At 37.3% G+C, this 19589-nt stretch overlaps 1 protein-coding gene across 26 annotated transcripts in view; it reads left to right on the forward strand.

Moving 5' to 3' along the window:
• Positions 1–19589, forward strand: part of DST (dystonin) — a 486661-nt gene that overhangs the window by 440902 nt on the left and 26170 nt on the right. For all 26 annotated transcript variants that reach the window (XM_027601381.2, XM_027601378.2, XM_027601372.2 and 23 more), the window contains 8 exons: positions 806–1003; positions 1587–1715; positions 4454–4621; positions 5460–5615; positions 5822–6028; positions 8550–8669; positions 11345–11514; positions 12798–12957. In XM_027601381.2, the coding sequence (XP_027457182.2) occupies positions 806–1003; positions 1587–1715; positions 4454–4621; positions 5460–5615; positions 5822–6028; positions 8550–8669; positions 11345–11514; positions 12798–12957 (1308 nt within the window). The remainder of the gene's footprint in view (positions 1–805; positions 1004–1586; positions 1716–4453; positions 4622–5459; positions 5616–5821; positions 6029–8549; positions 8670–11344; positions 11515–12797; positions 12958–19589) is intronic.

The following is a 19589-nucleotide window of genomic DNA, read 5'->3' on the forward strand; positions in this document are numbered from 1 at the left end:
CCTTAAAAGCAGCATACACTGGTGACAGGAATTTTATAGAATACAGTAGTGTCAGGGACATGACACGCCCTGACGCACTTATTTTGGTAGGGCATGAGTAGGGATCTTTTAGTTCTGTTTATTTATCTGTGAACAGTTAGAAAGGTCTACTTCTCCTTTCTCCTTCCATTTCTTAAAGGTCAGAAGTGAAAGGGCTTAAAATCACCAGCCCAGTTGCTGGAAGAAGGGATGGAATGTTTCCATCCCTCTCCTTTCTTCTCTGACCCCTAGGCTCTGCCTTATGTAGCAGGACTTGGACCATTTAGAAGAATGAATTTTATAGATTTACCTTTATATTTTGGCTACAAGAATATTTAACTCTTACCTCTGAAAGTGATTAGTACTGTTAACCTATCAAAGTACATGCTTTTTTAAAGATCGCTCCTTTTTAAAAATTGTTTACTTAAGACATGAAAATTAAGTTCAATTAAAATGAGTTTGAATCAAATGAAAATGTATAGAACCTTTTAATTATAATCTCCAGATATTTAATGTCCTCAAATTGCAAGGTTCTTCTAATGCAAAAAACTAACAAAATGTTCTTACATAATCATTTCAGGGACTTTTGGTAGACTAAAGGTATATCCAGGAAAGCTGCAAAGTTAAAGGAAAAGACGTTCACCATTTTAACACTTTCTTGTGTTAAAATTCTATGCCTATGATGTTTTTGCTTCAGAATGTTTTATACTCAGCAAATAAAAGTTGCTTAAAAGCGATGTTAACATGTTATGAGCTAGTAAATATAGTGTTATCTTAATATTTTCAGGTGCTTCAAAATGATGTATTAGCCCATCAGTCCACCGTGGAAGCCGTTAATAAAGCCGGAAATGATCTAATTGAATCAAGTGCAGGAGAAGAAGCAAGCAACCTTCAGAACAAACTAGAGGTTTTAAATCAACGCTGGCAAAATGTTTTGGAAAAAACAGAACAAAGGAAGCAGCAGCTGGATGGTGCCTTGCGCCAGGTGAGTAAGAGAATAAATTCTCAAACTTTTGTTGGCCTGCAGGACCAAAATAGCATGGAATTCTGGGGCGCCTGGGTGGCTCAGTCGGTTAAGCATCCGACTCTTGATTTTGGCTCAGGTCATGAACTCAGGGTCGTGAGATGGAGCCCTGTATCAGGCTCTGCATTCAGGGCGGAATCTGCTTGAGATTCTCTCCCTCTCCCTCTCCTTTTGCCCCTCCCTTGCCCCCCATGCTCTCTCTTTTTCTCTCTGTCTCTCCAAAATAAATAAGTCTTTAAAAAAAGGTAGCCTGGAATTCTTTGGTTTGCAGACCGTTGTTTGATTTTTATTCCTCAAGGAGAGGAGTAAAAATAAGTGGGATAAAGAACAGAGCAGATGAGAAGGCAGCCCTCTTCGTTCTTAGTGTAATAGTCTTACCTGCCAAAGCTCTCAGGATGAGGAAAGGCAGCAAATCCATTTGCACCTGCCTGCTCTTAAGCATGCACGGAGAGGCTTAATAAGACCAGGATTGTTTAAACCTTGTTTTCTGCTGGAAAGTGACAATGTGTTTATGGCCCGAACTTAAAACTCTCTCTCACTCCAGGCCAAAGGTTTCCATGGTGAGATTGAGGATTTGCAGCAGTGGCTAACTGACACAGAGCGTCATCTGTTAGCATCCAAACCTCTGGGAGGTTTACCAGAGACAGCCAGGGAGCAGCTTAATGCCCACATGGTAAGTATATTATTTCCTACAGCTCTAGCCTCCGATTAAGACACTGACCATTTTGCGTGGGCCCTGGTGATAAATAAATTGTGGGAGAAGGTTTAAAGGATATACAGTTTTATAGCAGAAATCTTAATGTGTAAGTGCTGGAAAAACCATTTATTGATTAAAATTTTCAAGTCAGAACCTATTCTTTATTTCAAAGATTAGTGCATCAGTATATGAAAAAAGGTTTTAGAAGCTTAGACATTTTTTAGAAGCAAACTTTTCCCCACAAAATGATGAGCTTGTGTGGATAGTAACACAACATAGTGTAAATTATAAACTCTTGTACCTTGAGTGAAAAGAAAAATCCCTAAAGTAATCAGAATTGACTTTAAAGTTATTGGTGTAAACATGATACTCCCACCTAGTTTCCTGGAAGGCTGGAAAATAAGTTCTTGTTCTGTTCAAGAGTTAACTTGTTTGTTTGTTTGTTTGTTTTAATGGTGATGAGGCTATATCTTCAACTTTACACCTCTACCAGCTGTGGACAAGAGGAGGCTTCTGTTAGTTGTCCAGTTGGGGGCCTTGTGCCTGTGGGCTGTTCCTACCCAGATTCTGTGGCTCTGTCAACTCTTAAAGATAAGGAGGAAAAAATAATGAAACTTGAGACTCTGGCTTTCTTTCACAGAAATGTGGACTGACAAATTAAATTTAGGCTTCGATTTATTGACATTTCCTATTCATTTACATTATAACTCAGCTTCAGAAGTTCTAAGAGAAAGCAGTCTGTTTCAGATTTTGAAAACTAGTCCTTTTTTATACTTGTGAATTTGCATCAGAAAAATTTTTTAATATTCAAATGCTGATAATTAGTATCTTGGGAAATAAAAGTACAAGTACTTAAGGATTGGTGAAAAAAGAAATGATTCATTATACATTAAAGCCCATCTTCTTTGTTAGATGTCCAATGTTGTTGTAGGAGCTTGTTGAAACAGCACTTAGTTGTAAATAATTTTGAATTTGGTGCTTTGGAGAGGAAGTAACCATCTTGTAGGTGTTGTGAAGAAATACAACAGAGGTAGTATTTTACTCAGTTTACAGTTGCTATGAGCAGTTAAAATCAATTCTATCAATCCAGTATAGAATTTCCTAGAAACCTTTAATGCATATTCATTGTTTTAGAAAATTACTGTGTACGTGGTTTTGTTGTTATTGTTGTTACTGTAATTTTTTTGGTGCCACAGGGGACCCATTTGTTTCACTGAAAAAATAATTGACTAAATAATAACTTGGCAGTGCTTATCTTCCTTTTGCATAAAACCTAACTGACTTTCAGATACTTCTTACTTTCCTGGAACTACCTGCATAGTTATCATGGACGGTGTCCATTAAGTAGAGGTTTAATGACTTCTTAAACAAACATGCTTGGGATTATTCTCTAATAACAAATAGTTTTTAAATGTTGATTTAGAAAAATGTAGTAAAAAGGTGGAAAGCAAAGAGCTTATCCTAGAAATACTTTACTTTTTGAAAAATATTGCTCTATATATCCACTTATTTGGTTTGGGTGAGGTATTGAAAATGAGTTTGCTTAACCCAATATAGTTGTAAATTCCATGATTTAAGGAATTCTAAACAGTTATTGCTACTTGTTAATATCATTTTAGTAATGCTCTTTTGATTTGGTTGTGTTAGAAATGAAGGAAACTAGAAAACCTGGAATATAGTTTCCTGAGATTTAGCTGTATTTAAAAGTTTTGCTTTAGGATTAAAGGCTTTTGGTAGGTGATATCATAACTATGTTTAGAAAGTTTTGTTTTGTTTTGTTTTTTAGGGCTTAAGAAGTCAAAGTTTTGAGGGGATAAAAATGTTCTGGAATTGGTAGTAATGGTTGCACATTTTTGTGAATACACTAAAAACACTGAATTGTACACTTTAAAATGGTGAATTTTATGAATTATATCTCAGATTTAAAAATTATTGAAATATGTTAGTTGAAAATGTTAGACATAGAATGTACTTTTCAATAGGAGCTATAATTTGACCCATATTTTAATTGAACCAATGAAATAGAGCTGGTCTTAATTTTTATATGAATGTAACTCTTGTTTTATTGATATTAAATTCTGAATTTGCCTTCATAATTTTTTAATATTCTCTGTAGAAGGAGCACATTGCATTCCAGTTGAAAGCTTTAAAAATTCTATAAATGAGAGCAATATTGATAGTACCACAAGTTTGTCTTTTGTGATTCCAAAGTCTAAACAATCAGCTTCAAATCTCTTACTGTATTGGGTCTTTGTTTTCTATTCATTGTTTGTCTTCTGAACACAGATTTAAATTATACCAAAAATTATTACAGCTATTGTATCATAGTCTGAGGGGAGACTTAGAAAATCCATTTTACAGAGGAGGAGACTGAGGTCCAGAGAGGTTAAATTACTTGCTCACGGTCACAGACCTGATTGGTTACAGTGCAGTGAAACCCTTCTTGAAAACATTTAAAACATTACTTCACAAACTTTACCATGCTGGAATGGACTGGTAATGATAGCACCATTTCTGAGATTTCTAGCAGACAAGGTATGTCCATAGGTTTAGGTGTTGTTTCAATATAGGGAAAAATTTGAATGTGTCAGGGTTATTCTGTGTCTGGGATAGAGGTGAATATATGATAAGGGGCTTGGGATAGATGACCTGGAAAAGGAACTCTTAGATTGTATTCTCTTAAAAATGATATAACTTGGGATATCTCAATTTAGGAAATCTGTGCTGCCTTTGATGTTAAAGAAGAAACATATAAAAGTCTGATGCAGAAAGGCCAGCAGATGCTTGCAAGATGCCCCAAATCTGCAGAGACAATTGACCAAGACTTAAGTAACTTGAAAGAAAAATGGGAATCGGTGGAAACCAAACTCAATGAAAGGAAAGTATGTGCTTTAATTAATGTCATAGAATGAATGTTTTAGTTGTTTTATTTCATGGGATTTACTTTATCTCTGAGTAGAATTATCAGTGGAACTTTTAATGATTCGTGTTTAAATTTTCTTTATATATATATATATATGGAGGTTTCATGGGGTCAATTGAAAATAATATTCTCTTTTAACACAGGAGAACAGAGTTAAAGCAGTCTATTCAAACAGATCATAGGTCAAGTGTTACTAGGTATATTTTTATATTTGTGAACCACTCTAATTCTGGATTGTTAAATAATTCTAATCACACTTATTTATGTATGTAGTGGGGAGGGAAAGAGGGAGGTCAAGAGAGTGAGATGATTGTATATATAATCAGCACTTCCATAACAGAAGTCCATGAAAAGGGATTAAAATGATCACTGTTTAATGCTCCAAGAAAAATGATAGGCTAGGAATACTAGATTGTGTGCCCTCAGCGACAGAGCATAATGTATATATGTTTCATAGTATTTTGACCCCCAGCATTAATCATGTGAATGTCAAGTTTTCTTTCTACAGATTCTGTTTAGTAATTGGGTTCTGTAGTTAATTGCCCCCGAATCACAATTTTAGTTTATATTAGATTTTTTTAGCTGCAGTGAGATCTTCTCACTATACTTAAAGGAATTTGGTTTGCCAGTACTTAAGTGAAAGCCCACTACATTCATAAACTGTTTAGGTAATACAGAAATACAGATTAGGTATAAATAAAGTGTGGATGGGAAAGAAATCTGCCAGAGAGTGGTTAAACTGGGGGGAGGGGAGGGGAATTAAATATCATCAAATACTAAATAATCTGTCTTCGCAGACTAAACTGGAAGAGGCCCTCAACTTGGCAATGGAGTTCCACAATTCTCTCCAAGACTTCATCAACTGGCTAACCCAGGCTGAACAGACCCTAAATGTAGCTTCTCGGCCAAGTCTTATCTTAGACACAGTCTTGTTTCAAATCGATGAACACAAGGTATGTTGTAACTCAGATGGATAGCATTCTCATTTCAGACCTTTTTAGACAATAGACTGTTTTAATGTCAGAAGCATGAATTTGGTAGTTTGAAAACTTTATTTTGTCCTTGAAAATGGTTCAGCTTATGACACCAAAAGCATTTTTAAGGTAGAACAGTTTTTCATTTGTTTCTAATTCTACCTTTTTTTTTTCCTTTGGGAAAGGTCTTTGCCAATGAAGTAAATTCTCACCGTGAGCAGATAATAGAGCTGGACAAAACCGGAACCCACCTGAAATACTTCAGTCAGAAACAAGATGTTGTCCTAATTAAGAATCTATTGATCAGTGTCCAGAGTCGGTGGGAAAAAGTGGTTCAACGGTTAGTAGAAAGAGGAAGATCTTTGGATGATGCAAGGAAGAGAGCCAAGCAGGTAAACCTTCATAAAACCCTCTGAACTTGGCGATCAATCAGTTCTACGTGTTGAAATATATATCATGCTGTTAAAGTACTTTTAGTGCAGGCTGTATTCGTTGTAACAATCGTGGCACAAGGCCAAGGTGTTTCTTTCCTGGCTGTGGCCTGACTTTCAGTGGTGACATCACTCCTTGCCCTGGCAGCACCTTCCGGTCCTGGGGACTAATCTTGAAAAGGCTGATTATAGCTTGGCTTCATAGACTAACTGTTATCATTAACGCCCAAAAAGAGGCTCAGATTTTTTGTTATTAGGTTTGTTTGTTTTTCCCTTTGTCCTTGCAATCTCCACTCTCATACCCGGAGTAAGTCTATTATATTGCTACCTTGTGTTTAGCTCCTCAGCCAGACTTTGTCCACAGACTCTCAGGCCGAGAGGCGGACACTTGGCCCTCCAGGCAGCTTCCTGAGAGGGGTGATTCTGTGTCTGAGCTGCCGGGTGCTCCTCACTGCTCTGAATCTGTACCTTGTTGACAGGCTCTCATTTCTTCTCTTGTATTTTGATGCAGTTCCACGCTGCTTTTAAATTAAGCGTTTGAACATTTTAGGGCTGTTTTTTTCCTTTTTCTTTTAATCTAGAGAATCTTGAGACTCTCACAAGGAATGCCCCTTCCTCTCCTCACCTGTTATTAATATTCCATTCCTAGACTAAACACAGAGAAGAGGTAAAATTCCGTGTCTCTGTGCTCAGGGAAGAGGGAGACACACCTGCCTTGGTTGGCATATATCTTTGAATTTTGCTAGAAACTCAGTGTAATGTTGAGGCTGAATTTTCTAATGACTCTTTTTGCCCCATTTAGTTGCATTTTCCTGTAATTGGCATTGGACTCTGTTCTTTTGGGGAGCCAGGCTCAGTTGGGTGATACAAAAGATGTCATGGGAGTCACATGTTTCAGTGTTTAAAGCTCTCAGCATAAATTTGTTAAAAGCTTTAGAAATGACAAATTGATTTGTTGTAGGATTACATGCTGTATTATTTCTTTTTGAGTGGGATGTATGATGTGTTCAGTGTTATCAGTGAGCTTGTGGAATAGAATCTGTCTCTTACTGTGTTTTTTCGGACAGTATTAATGATAAGCCTGACATCCTTCTCTCCACCAAAGTAGCAGTGTCCTCTGTAGTGTGGGCATTACTTGAGTTATGAACATCTAATTTATAAAAGTCTTTCTACTTTTATAAGGAGAAAATAGAATTTTCTCGTTTTATTTAATCTGTAAGGTTTTTCTGCTGCTTTTGGTGCAAAAGCATAGCATTTCTTCTATTTATGTGGCTTAAAAATAGTTTTTAAAGCAGGACCAGCCTTAGAATCTGTGCATTTGTATCGTTAAAATTCCTTCCATGATAGCCAACATTATTTATAGCAAGACTACCAAACACTGTGACTTTTCTTTCTTTCTTATTATCCTAACGTCTTAGTTTGGGTTCGGATGTGGATCGTAGTTCTCTGACTTTGGCGGTTTCTATGCCTCTTCTGGCCTCTGTATTTTCATATTTAAATTGATTGGAGTTGTGGGAAGGATGTGTCAGGGAACAGGTTTGTGATGAGGTGATCTCATCGGGCCCTGCCAGCCTTGTGATCCCATGCTCTTATTGTTTATTGCTAAGTGTCCTTTTGTTATTTCATTATTAATGTGCTTTGATATAAAACAGATTTTATTTTGATTACTTCAGTTTTTTGTTATGTATCCATCCACTCAAGTTTATTATGCAAAATTACTTATAACCAATATTACAATTTGGTATCCAAAAATAGTATTCATTAGTTCTCTGTGATAAACAGAAAAGAGACCGTGGCTGAAATCAAGTATACATAGCACCAGAATATTGCAAGGTCAAAGATGCCAAAGAGAATTGTATTTTGTTAGAATTCACATACCGTGGGTGCTGTTACATATAAAACCAGTACATGAGGCACAGGCATGAATTTGAGGATTTTGATAGCAGCAATAAAGATACTGAACTCCCTTTGTATTAAGTAAGAATGGTAAGGCCTTTGTTGTTGTTGTTCTTGTTACTTTTTAAGACTGATTTATAAACTTTATCCTTCTTCCCTCCCTTTTTGTTCCTTTTCCTTAACATGGGAGTGAAACACCTCAGAAGTAAACCCAGATCTGTCAACACGGGCAGTGGACAAATAAAATTTTCTTGACAGTTTATGTTAATTACTAAGCAAAAGGAAAGGGAGGGAAGTTATCCCTGGTTCCCTGTTTCTAGGCTCATTTCTGTTTTTGTTAAAGTTTATGTGTTTAAATGAGTTACAACAAAGTGACCGTGGGGGGACACAACCACAGAAACCAAGAGTTAATAAGACACTTATAATCCGATGAAGCTACTACTTTCTTCTTTTTTAGGGGAAATTTGAATTAATAATTTTTAACATTTTCATTAACATTAATTTCTATTTTAAAAATATGCTAGATTTCTAATAAAGCGAGCACACTGGAAAATTTTCTGGACGGAGATGTACATTTCTTTTACAGTTCCATGAAGCTTGGAGTAAACTTATGGAATGGCTAGAGGAATCAGAAAAATCTTTGGATTCTGAACTGGAAATCGCTAATGATCCAGACAAGATAAAAACACAACTTGCACAGCATAAGGTGCGTCTACAATTAAGAAAAGCATATATGTCTTTCTGTATCTCAAGATCACTTTTAAATTCTTACTTGGTTGTGTATTTATTCATCACTAGAAAAAAAAAAAGGCTGTCCAATATGGACCTCCATTAAATTTAAAACTGATTACCCTTCACATTGGTCAAGTGGCGATAGTATCTTTTCTCTCTGCTGACTATTCCACTATTCTGGGGTTAGTTGTTAAAAGAAAATACACAAAATGAAAACTGAAATGTTCTATAATCTATAACATAGAAGATTTATAGGGGCTCAAATGTTGGCATTTCAGTTTTTCACATGTCTGTCTTGTATTATAATTTCTTTCATTGATCAAATGCCATGTAGAAGATAACTTTACAGCAAAAAGTAATGTAAATTTTGTCATATATGTTCTTTCAGAACAGCTTAGTGGGGAAAAATTGGTTGCCTCTACACAAACTGGTATTTTATTGTATATGTGTGGTATATGAAATTCCATTCTTATCCTCAAAGACACATAGTTAGTGACTTCTTGTGTAGACGAGAAGGTGTAGAAACATATTATTTTTATATTTTCTACCTTTTATATTCATACCACATGGCATTCAAAGAACATTCCCCCCAGTCCTCCTCAACTCTTTGAATTTGGGTCTGTCATTCTGGTTATAAAATGATCATCAGCGATCATCAGCCCTCAGGGTGAGGATATGAGTAAAAGAGAGTGGGTCCTGAAAAAACACTTTTATAGTTTTAAGCATCTACATATATATTATTGCTTGAAACATGATAATTTTTAAAAAGCTGGAAAAAATTGGGGTGATGTAGGATTTATCATCACGGGAAGTTCTAGCCATCATCTTCATATAGGTTGATTGCTTCCCTGGGTGGTTCTAACTAAGCTCAGGAGGTCATGATCCTAGGATGGCAGAAGGAAGCATTGAGCACCTGTTCTTTGACTAGATGAGGACTTATGAGTGGCTTGTTCTGCTGGCACCCTCTGCCCTTGGTCTGCCACATTCAATACTGACAGCACAATGACAGTGAGCAGCACCTTCCCCTCTGATGGAAAAAAGAGAGGCTCCTTCTCAAAATAGAATGCCTATTTGAACTTGAATATAGTTGTCATGTCATGGAGTCTTATGAAAATGTACTGTGTGTGTAAGTTGGAGAATCCTAGAAATAATACATGAAGAACCCTGGTGGATTCTCTATTTTTCCTAGTGTGTCTTGTTGCCAAAGTCAGCATTTGTCTGAGATAAGGGTACAGGGTACATTTAGCCAACTTTAAAAGTCATTTCTGTTCATCTCTTGGATATTTTTCTGTTTTTAAAAAGTTTCAATCTGTCCTTTATTCAGCTATAACATTTTTTAGGTATCTGTTCTTTTGAAAAAAATTTGTCAATACCAGGATTCTAAAACTAACATTCTGTTATTGAATAATAAGAAAAAAATAATGACAGAAAACAAACTACAGAAGTAGTGTGGTATGGTAATGGTGTTTATTGCTTAAAAATTCCCAGATGAAGTGCCTTCCTATTATAAAACAAAATAAATATCTTAGTCATAATAAGACACTTAAAGTGTCTAGCTTTTAAAGGCAATTAAACCAAGGTTATTTTGGAAAATTATACATTTGCATAGCATTTTATTATCTAGGGTGATTCTCATGTGCTACCAGGATTTGGAATCACTGTGGTAGTGTTTCCGTGATACATTATTATGAGCTTGTAAGATGCCGATTAAGTTGACCTTCCTTCCTTCCCATCCCTGAGAGTGTATATTCAGTAGCAGCTGTCTCATTCTTGCTATCACATACTTACGAACACACACAAGATATAAGATGATAATGAGAGGCCTGCAAAGACAATGTCCCTGCTCTAGAAAAGCTTGTAACCGAGTTGTGTAGACAGAATATAATCCACCCCTCCCACACATACACATTTACATGCACAGACATGCAGATTAACAATGTAAAAATAGCAAAGTAGAGATGTCACATGAGCAACATAGCTATTTGATACTGGAAAAGTAATCTGTAGATCCTGAGAGACCTTTGTAAGGCATCATAGAGATGAGGAGGAGGGGGATGGGCTTGCCAAGGGGTGTGACTAGAATGACAGTAGGTCGGAATGTAGGAATCTCGAGATGTGGTTCTTCTTTGTCCCTCATCCTGGCTCACAAATAAAATTATATGTAACATCATTGTGAACATCCAAGATGTGTGACAACAGATCTGTCTGACCAAAAACCAAAACTGTAGTAAATTTACAGACTATGAGTCGCTGTGTCCACATAGGACCTTTAGTTACTCATTGAGTGTTAACTACTTTTCCCTTCCCAAACTCTTGGGTTTTTCAATAGTCGATTAGCAATTTCATTTTATTATAACCAGTGTACTGTTTGTGGTTTATAGCTACAAAAGATTCAAGATTTGTTTTGCTTTGAAATTATTGTCTTCATAATAATAGGTACTCTCAAAGACACCTGGCTTCTGAGAAAAATAAATTTTTCAGTTTATAAAGATTCTTTTCCACCCTGGTGGGTTCCACTATCTGACTTGATTATTTCCTGATGTCTTCCACTATTTAGACTCCATTTATTAGGGGTGACTCTTGTAATGTCTCTTACCTATTTATTAGTCCTAAGTAGAAATGCATACTGTTTTCTTGTTAAATATATAGGAGTTTCAGAAATCACTTGGAGCCAAGCATTCTGTCTATGACACCACCAACAGAACTGGACGTTCTCTGAAGGAGAAAACCTCCCTGGCTGATGACAACCTTAAACTGGATGACATGCTGAGTGAACTCAGAGACAAATGGGATACTATCTGTGGAAAATCTGTGGAAAGGTAAAATGTTCTTTAAGGCAGTTTGGTTACCTTGTAGGCTTCTTTAGAGTATACAATTGTGGTGCTTTGTAGGAACATTCTAGGAACCTTAAATACCTCCTTTGCCTGGGAACTTCGGGTCATCTGTAATATCGTAATTACATACTGCCTGCACCCAGAACGCTTCATTGTTATTATTATTTTAATTACTCGATTCACTCAAAAGTGATATTATTCTCCAAGCCTGTCCTCTCATACCTGACTTGTCACTGGTCTCCCCATGTCTGCTCTTGTCTTCCTTAATCCAGTTTCCCCATAACTATGAGGGTGGTCTTTTTAAAATGTGAATGGGATCTTGTCATTGCCCTGCCTCATACCGTTTAGGAACTTAATATTGAGTGTGAACCAAAACACAGGCTCCTTAATGTGGCGGGCAAGTTCCTCCCAGTCTGACCCTCGTGTTCCCTTCCAACTTCCATCTACCTCTTTCCAGTCTTCTTTCTCATTATACTTGAACCGTGAAGACCCAGAACTAATTTCAAAATCTTTAAGTACTTAGAAAGTATAACACTAATAGAAGAGTTCAAATATCTTAGAAATATTTTCAAATAATTCATAGATCCTTGATCTAATTACTTCTGTCAGTATCAAGGTTAAATAGAATATTTTATTCTAGTAATAAAATTATATTAGAATAGAAAGTTAGAATATAGTCTATAGTATATATAGAAAGAATATAGAAATTTTGGTGTTAATTTTTTAAAATCCTTAAAACCTTCAATTTCAAAAGATTATGTGCTTTTTTACAATGTCCTATAAATGATATCATGGCAAACAGACACATGAATGCCAGGGGTTGGAGATGGGGCAGGCTATGACCACAGGCAGCATGTTGGGAACTGTTCTATTTCTTGAGTATGACGATGGTTACATGAATCTCTACAAGTGTTACAATTCATAGAACTGTACACTCAAAAAAGTCAAGTTTACTGTATGGTAATTTAAAACAAAAAAAAAATTTTTAAAGCGTATTTTTTTAATGAAGAAACTGAAGGGTCACTGATTTCTAGAGGTGATGATGAGGGAATTTTCCAAAAACAGATGCGATCTATTTCAGGAATAACAAAGAAAATTTGAGAAAAGTTTTGTTATTTTCTAAGGAAAGCAAAGAAACAGCACTGAATACCAATATATTGGTTTTTTCTTTGAGGACTGCTCCACCTTCATAAATGGATTTTAGATGTTCGGATATATAGGGTGGCTTTTTTGTTGCTCAGATTGATTTTTCCACCTTTTTCCCCCAGACAAAACAAATTGGAGGAAGCCCTGTTATTTTCTGGACAATTCACAGATGCCTTGCAGGCCCTCATTGATTGGCTGTATAGAGTTGAACCCCAGCTGGCAGAAGACCAACCTGTCCACGGAGACATTGATTTGGTGATGAATCTAATCGATAATCACAAGGTATTATTATCTGGGACATTTTATTGATCTCATTGACTATCCTGAATTTAGAGGAAACTAGAACCCCTCACCTTAGCCTTTTAAAATCTAGAGACTATATATCATACTGCATAACAGTCTTTAATATTGACATATGTGTACATTTGAGCAGAATCAGGAAGCCAACTTTAAAAGTGATACAGGAAAATTAGTATCAGTGAGATACTTTTTTTCTTCCAATTTCCAGATCTAAAACCTTTTAGAACTCAGAAAGTGATTTCATTCTCTGGTGCTTTAAAAATGTTCCAAGAATGTTTTACAGTCTTTTGTTATGCATGTAAATAATTATGTAATGTAATTTAAAATCACTCCCTCAGTGACCTGGAACTTGGTCATTGCACAAGTATATGAATTTGTGACATGATCTATGGGGGTCAGGATAGGCTGCTTTTCTGTTTTTAAAAACTGTTTTAACCTTGCCCCTTGAACTCTAGCAATTTATGAGCTATCAGCATAGGCTCTGAGGGATTCGATTATTACTTTAAGTCAGGTGGTTTCCTTGCAATTTCCTGAGATGGATTTAAAATTTTTGTTCCCATCAAAGGGAATATTCAAGACCTCCAACTGATACTGAGTGCAAGGTCCAAAATTATGGTAAAATGTTGTATTACAACTTAAAGAACCTCGAAAACAATCTGAGGCACAGTAGTAATGTGGAATGGTTGTATAGCGTAGACTTTATATACAAATATCTTACAGCACTGTACTTGAACTCATGTTTTATTTCTCCTCTGTTATTTTTGAATTCAGAAAATCTATTTCATTTTAAAATGTTTTCTTTATACTTCCCTAGGTATGCTATTTTGATCTTAACCTATTCCTTTTTAAATAGTTGGTCCTTTTGCATATTGATTTCCTCTTTTCTGGTTCTGTTATCTGATTATATCTATAAAAGAGAGTTTGTTGCATTTGAATATTATCAAAAAATCAAAGAATAAATGAAGAACTGTGATTGGGCCTACAAAAATTAAGACTTTTGAGTTTTGTTGCTTTGCCTATATTGAAACAAATGTTTTATGCATGATTAATACAAACTTTCTTATTCCTTGGCTTTCATTCAATGAGTAATGAATAGTGTAATGTTACTTTTTACATAAATGCCATTTGTATAAACTCACTGTCTAAATATTTACTCCCTTCAGCACTTGCCAGGTTTTTATATATTAAAGGTCATCAAGAATAAGTTAATCATTCAGCATTAGTAATACAACTGGGAGGCTTGGGAAGAAGTTTAAGTTCACAAAGTGCATTGGAAAGTCTGCTCAGAACTATCGGGCCAGTCCTATCACAAACAGATTATATAGACACTGTATTTTCTATGCCTATGTGTGTGTGTCCGTCTGTCTGCAGACACATCTCATTTAACACCATTAGAGTGAAGTCAAGCAAATAATTCATTCCACTATGTTTGGATTGTTTTTGATGGCCTCACTTTTATGAATGATCTGATTATCAGAATAGAAACTCATGGATAGAGCCAAAATGATAAGATGAGCTTATCATAATTCATTTGTGATCATCTTTTAGAAAATAAGTTAATCTTGGGGGGCGGAGCAAGATGGCGGAGGAGTAGGAGACCTAGATTTTGTCTGGTCTCAGGAATTCAGCTGAATAGGGATCAAACCATTCTGAACACCTACGAACTCAACAGGAGATCGAACAGGAGAGTAGCAACGACTCTCTGAACAGAGAAGCGACCACTTACTGGAAGGTAGGACGTGCGGAGAAGTGAATCCGAGGCGATATTCGGGAGGATAGACGGCGGGGGAGGGGCCTCCGCCGGCCGCTTCTGGCAAGTGCTAGAGCCGCGGAGCACAAAATCGGACCTTTTAAAAGTTGGCTCGGCAGAGGGACGCCGCTGCAGTGGCTAAGCGGGGGGTGGAATCCTCCCGGGACAGTGTGGTCTCAGGACCCTTGGGGTCACAGAGAGACCGGGGGTGCCTGAGTGCGGCAGAGCTGCCAGGTGTCGGGGCGGGGAAGCCGGCTGCAGACACGGACCAGAGTCGCGGGCTCTCAGCTCGGGGTTGCCATAAACTGTGATCTGCGGCCCAGTCGGGGCACGGCTCCCCCAGCAAGGACCCAACAAGCAGCAGATCCGGGGAGACTCCCCTTCCTTCCCGGGGAGGAGCGGTGCGGGAACGCACTGCAGGGATCTGCTGGGTTTGGAGACTCCGAGCGGGGTCGGGTGCCAGAGATAGCAACGCTCGATCACAGGCCGGGTGAGCACGGAGTGCGGCCGGAGACCGGGGACACGGGAGTGACTGCTTTTCTCTGGGGGCGCACTGAGGAGTGGGGCCCCGAGTTCTCGGCTCCTCCGGGCGGAGACTGGGAGGCCGCCATTTTCGCCCTGGTCCTCCAAAGCTGTACCGAGAGCTTGCAGGGAACAAAAGCTCCTGAGAGCAAACTGGAGCAGCTTCCTTAGCCCGGACCGACAAGGGCGGGGCAATTCCGCCTCCGGCAAAGACATTTGGAAACCACAGCAACAGGCCCCTCCCCCAGAAGATCAACACAAACAGTCAGCAAGCCAAGACCAAGTTGATCGATCAAGGAGAATAGGAGAACTCCAGCGCTAGGGGAATACTGCACATAGATTCATGGCTTCTTTTTTTTTTTTTTTTTTTTTTTTTTTTACCATGATTCATTATTTCATCAAAGTTAATTTTTGTTGACTTTTTTTTATTTTTCTTTTTCCCTTTTTCAACCAACATCTTATAAATCCCTTTTTAAAAAAAAAAAAAAATTTTATTTTTTTTTTTCATTTTTAGAGTCATATTTTATCCCTTCATAGTAGTTATCCTTGTTTTTGGCATATATATATAAGTTGTTCTCTCTTTAAAATTTTGAGGTACAGTTTCTTCTAACAGATCAAAATATACCCTAAACCACTAGTGTATGGCTTTGTTCTAGTCTCCTGCCTGATCACATTCTCTCCCTTTTTCCTTTTTTTTTTTTTCCTTAAATCTTCTTTCTTTTTTCAAACAACTTATCTTACCAAGTCCTTTTATAAAATCTTTTATAATTTTCATCTTTACAGTCATCTTCCATCCCTTCATTGTATCAACCCTTATTTTGTACATATATGCCTTTCTTCCTTTAAAATTTTAGGAGGCACTTTTTTCTAACAGACCAAAATACGCCCAAAATCTAGTGTGTGGCACTGATCTATGCACTAGCCTGATCATATTTGATCATATTCTGCCTTTTTTGAATTGTTTTGTTTTTGTTTTTATCTTTTTTTTTTTTTCTTTTTTTTTTCTTTTTCTCTTTCTTTTTTCTTTCTTTCCCTTTCTTTTCCCCTGGTTTCAGGTCTTTTCTGATTTGTATACAGTATATTTGCTGGGGACGTTGTAAACCTGTTAGCCTTTTGTTCTCTCATTCATCTATTCTCCTCTGGACAAAATGACAAGACGAAAGAAATCACCTCAGCAAAAAGAACAAGAGGTAGTACCGTCAGCCAGGGACCTACTCAATACGGACATTAGTACGATGTCGGACCTAGAGTTCAGAATCATGACTTTAAAGATACTAGCTGGGCTTGAAAAAAGCGTGGAAGTTATTAGAGAAACCCTTTCTGGAGAAATAAAAGAACTAAAATCTAACCAAATCGAAATCAAAAAGGCTATTGATGAGGTGCAATCAAAAATGGGGGCACTAAATGCTAGGATAAATGAGGCAGAAGAGAGAATCAGCGATATAGAAGACCAAATGATGGAAAATAAAGAGGCTGAGAAAAAGAGAGAGAAACAACTACAGGATCACGAGGGCAGAATTCGAGAGATAAGTGATACGATAAGACGAAACAACATTAGAATAATTGGGATCCCAGAAGAAGAAGAGAGAGAGAGAGGGGCAGAAGGTATATTGGAGCAAATTATAGCAGAGAACTTCCCTAATGTGAGGAAGGAAACAGGCATTAAAATCCAGGAGGCACAGAGAACCCCTCTCAAAATCAATAAAAATAGGTCAACACCCCGACATCTAATAGTAAAACTTACGAGTCTCAGAGACAAAGAGAAAATCCTGAAAGCAGCTCAGGAGAAGAGATATGTAACCTACAATGGTAGAAACATTAGATTGGCAACAGACCTATCCACAGAGACCTGGCAGGCCAGAAAGGACTGGCAAGATATCTTCAGAGCACTAAACGAGAAAAATATGCAGCCAAGAATACTATATCCAGCTAGGCTGTCATTGAAAATAGAAGGAGAGATAAAAAGCTTCCAGAACAAACAAAAACTAAAGGAATTTGCAAACACGAAACCAGCCCTCCAAGAAATATTGAGAGGGGTCCTCTAAGCAAAGAGAGAACCTAAAAACAGCAAAGAGCAGAAACGAACACAGACAACAGACAGTTAACAGTCACCTTACAGGTAATACAATGGCACTAAATTCATACCTTTCAATAGTTACCCTGAATGTAAATGGGCTAAATGCCCCAATCAAAAGACACAGGCTATCAGATTGGATTAAAAAACAAGACCCATCAATATGCTGTCTGCAAGAGACTCATTTTACACCCAAAGACACCCCCAGATTGAAAGTGAGGGGGTGGAAAACCATTTACCATGCTAATGGACGCCAAAAGAAAGCTGGGGTGGCAATCCTTATATCAGACAAACTAGATTTTAAAACAAAGACTGTAATAAGAGATGAGGAAGGACACTATATCCTACTTAAAGGGTCTATCCAACAAGAAGATCTAACAATTGTAAATATCTATGCCCCGAACATGGGAGCAGCCAATTATATAAGGCGATTAATAACAAAAGCAAAGAAACACATTGACAACAATACAATAATAGTGGGGGACTTTAACACCCCCCTGACTGAAATGGACAGATCATCTAAGCAAAAGATCAACAAGGAAATAAAGACTTTAAATGACACACCGGACCAAATGGACTTCACAGACATATTCAGAACATTCCATCCCAAAGCAACGGAATACACATTCTTCTCTAGTGCCCATGGAACATTCTCCAGAATTGATCACATCCTAGGTCACAAATCAGGTCTCAATCGGTACCAAAAGATTGGGATCATTCCCTGCATATTTTCAGACCACAATGCTTTGAAACTAGAACTCAACCACAAGAGGAAAGTCGGAAAGAACTCAAATACATGGAGGCTAAAGAGCATCCTACTAAAGAATGAATGGGTCAACCAAGAAATTAAAGAAGAATTAAAAAAATTCATGGAAACCAATGAAAATGAAAACACAACTGTTCAAAATCTTTGGGATACAGCAAAGGCAGTCCTGAGAGGAAAGTATATAGCAATACAAGCCTTTCTCAAGAAACAAGAAAGGTCTCAAATACACAACCTAACCCTACACCTAAAGGAGCTGGAGAAAGAACAGCAAAGAAAGCCTAAACCCAGCAGGAGAAGAGAAATCATAAAGATCAGAGCAGAAATCAATGAACTAGAAAGCAAAAGAACAGTAGAACAGATCAACGAAACTAGGAGCTGGTTCTTTGAAAGAATTAACAAGATTGATAAACCCCTGGCCAGACTGATCAAAAAGAAAAGAGAAATGACCCAAATCAACAAAATCATGAATGAAAGAGGAGAGATCACAAGCAACACCAAAGAAATACAAACAATTATAAGAACATATTATGAGCAACTCTATGCCAGCAAATTAGATAACCTGGAAGAAATGGGTGCATTCCTAGAGATGTATCAACTACCAAAATTGAACCAGGAAGAAATAGAAAACCTGAACAGACCTATAACCACTAAGGAAATTGAAACAGTCATCAAAAATCTCCCAAGAAACAAAAGCCCAGGGCCAGATGGCTTCCCAGGGGAATTCTATCAGACCTTTCAAGAAGAATTAATACCTATTCTCCTGAAACTGTTCCAAAAAATAGAAATGGAAGGGAAACTTCCAAACTCATTTTATGAGGCCAGCATTACCTTGATCCCAAAACCAGACAAAGACCCCATCAAAAAAGAGAATTACAGACCAATATCCTTGATGAACATGGATGCAAAAATTCTCACCAAAATACTAGCCAATAGGATCCAACAGTACATTAAAAGGATTATTCACCATGACCAAGTGGGATTTATCCCTGGGCTGCAAGGCTGGTTCAACATCCGCAAATCAATCAACGTGATACAATACATTAACAAAAGAAAGAACAAGAATCATATGATCCTCTCAATAGATGCAGAAAAAGCATTTGACAAAGTACAACATCCTTTCTTGATCAAAACTCTTCAGAGTATAGGGATAGAGGGTACATACCTCAATATCATAAAAGCCATCTACGAAAAACCTACAGCGAATATCATTCTCAATGGGGAAAGGCTGAGAGCTTTTCCCCTAAGGTCAGGAACGCGGCAGGGATGTCCACTCTCACCACTGCTATTCAACATAGTATTAGAAGTCCTAGCCACAGCAATCAGACAACAAAAAGAAATCAAAGGCATCCAAATCGGCAAAGAGGAAGTCAAACTCTCACTCTTTGCAGATGATATGATACTGTATGTGGAAAACCCAAAAGACTCCACCCCAAAACTGCTAGAACTCATACAGGAATTCAGTAAAGTAGCAGGCTATAAAATCAATGCACAGAAATCAGTGG

Source organism: Zalophus californianus, chromosome 7 (genome assembly GCF_009762305.2).
Source record: "Zalophus californianus isolate mZalCal1 chromosome 7, mZalCal1.pri.v2, whole genome shotgun sequence".
In the NCBI taxonomy this organism is placed as follows: Eukaryota; Metazoa; Chordata; class Mammalia; order Carnivora; family Otariidae; genus Zalophus; species Zalophus californianus.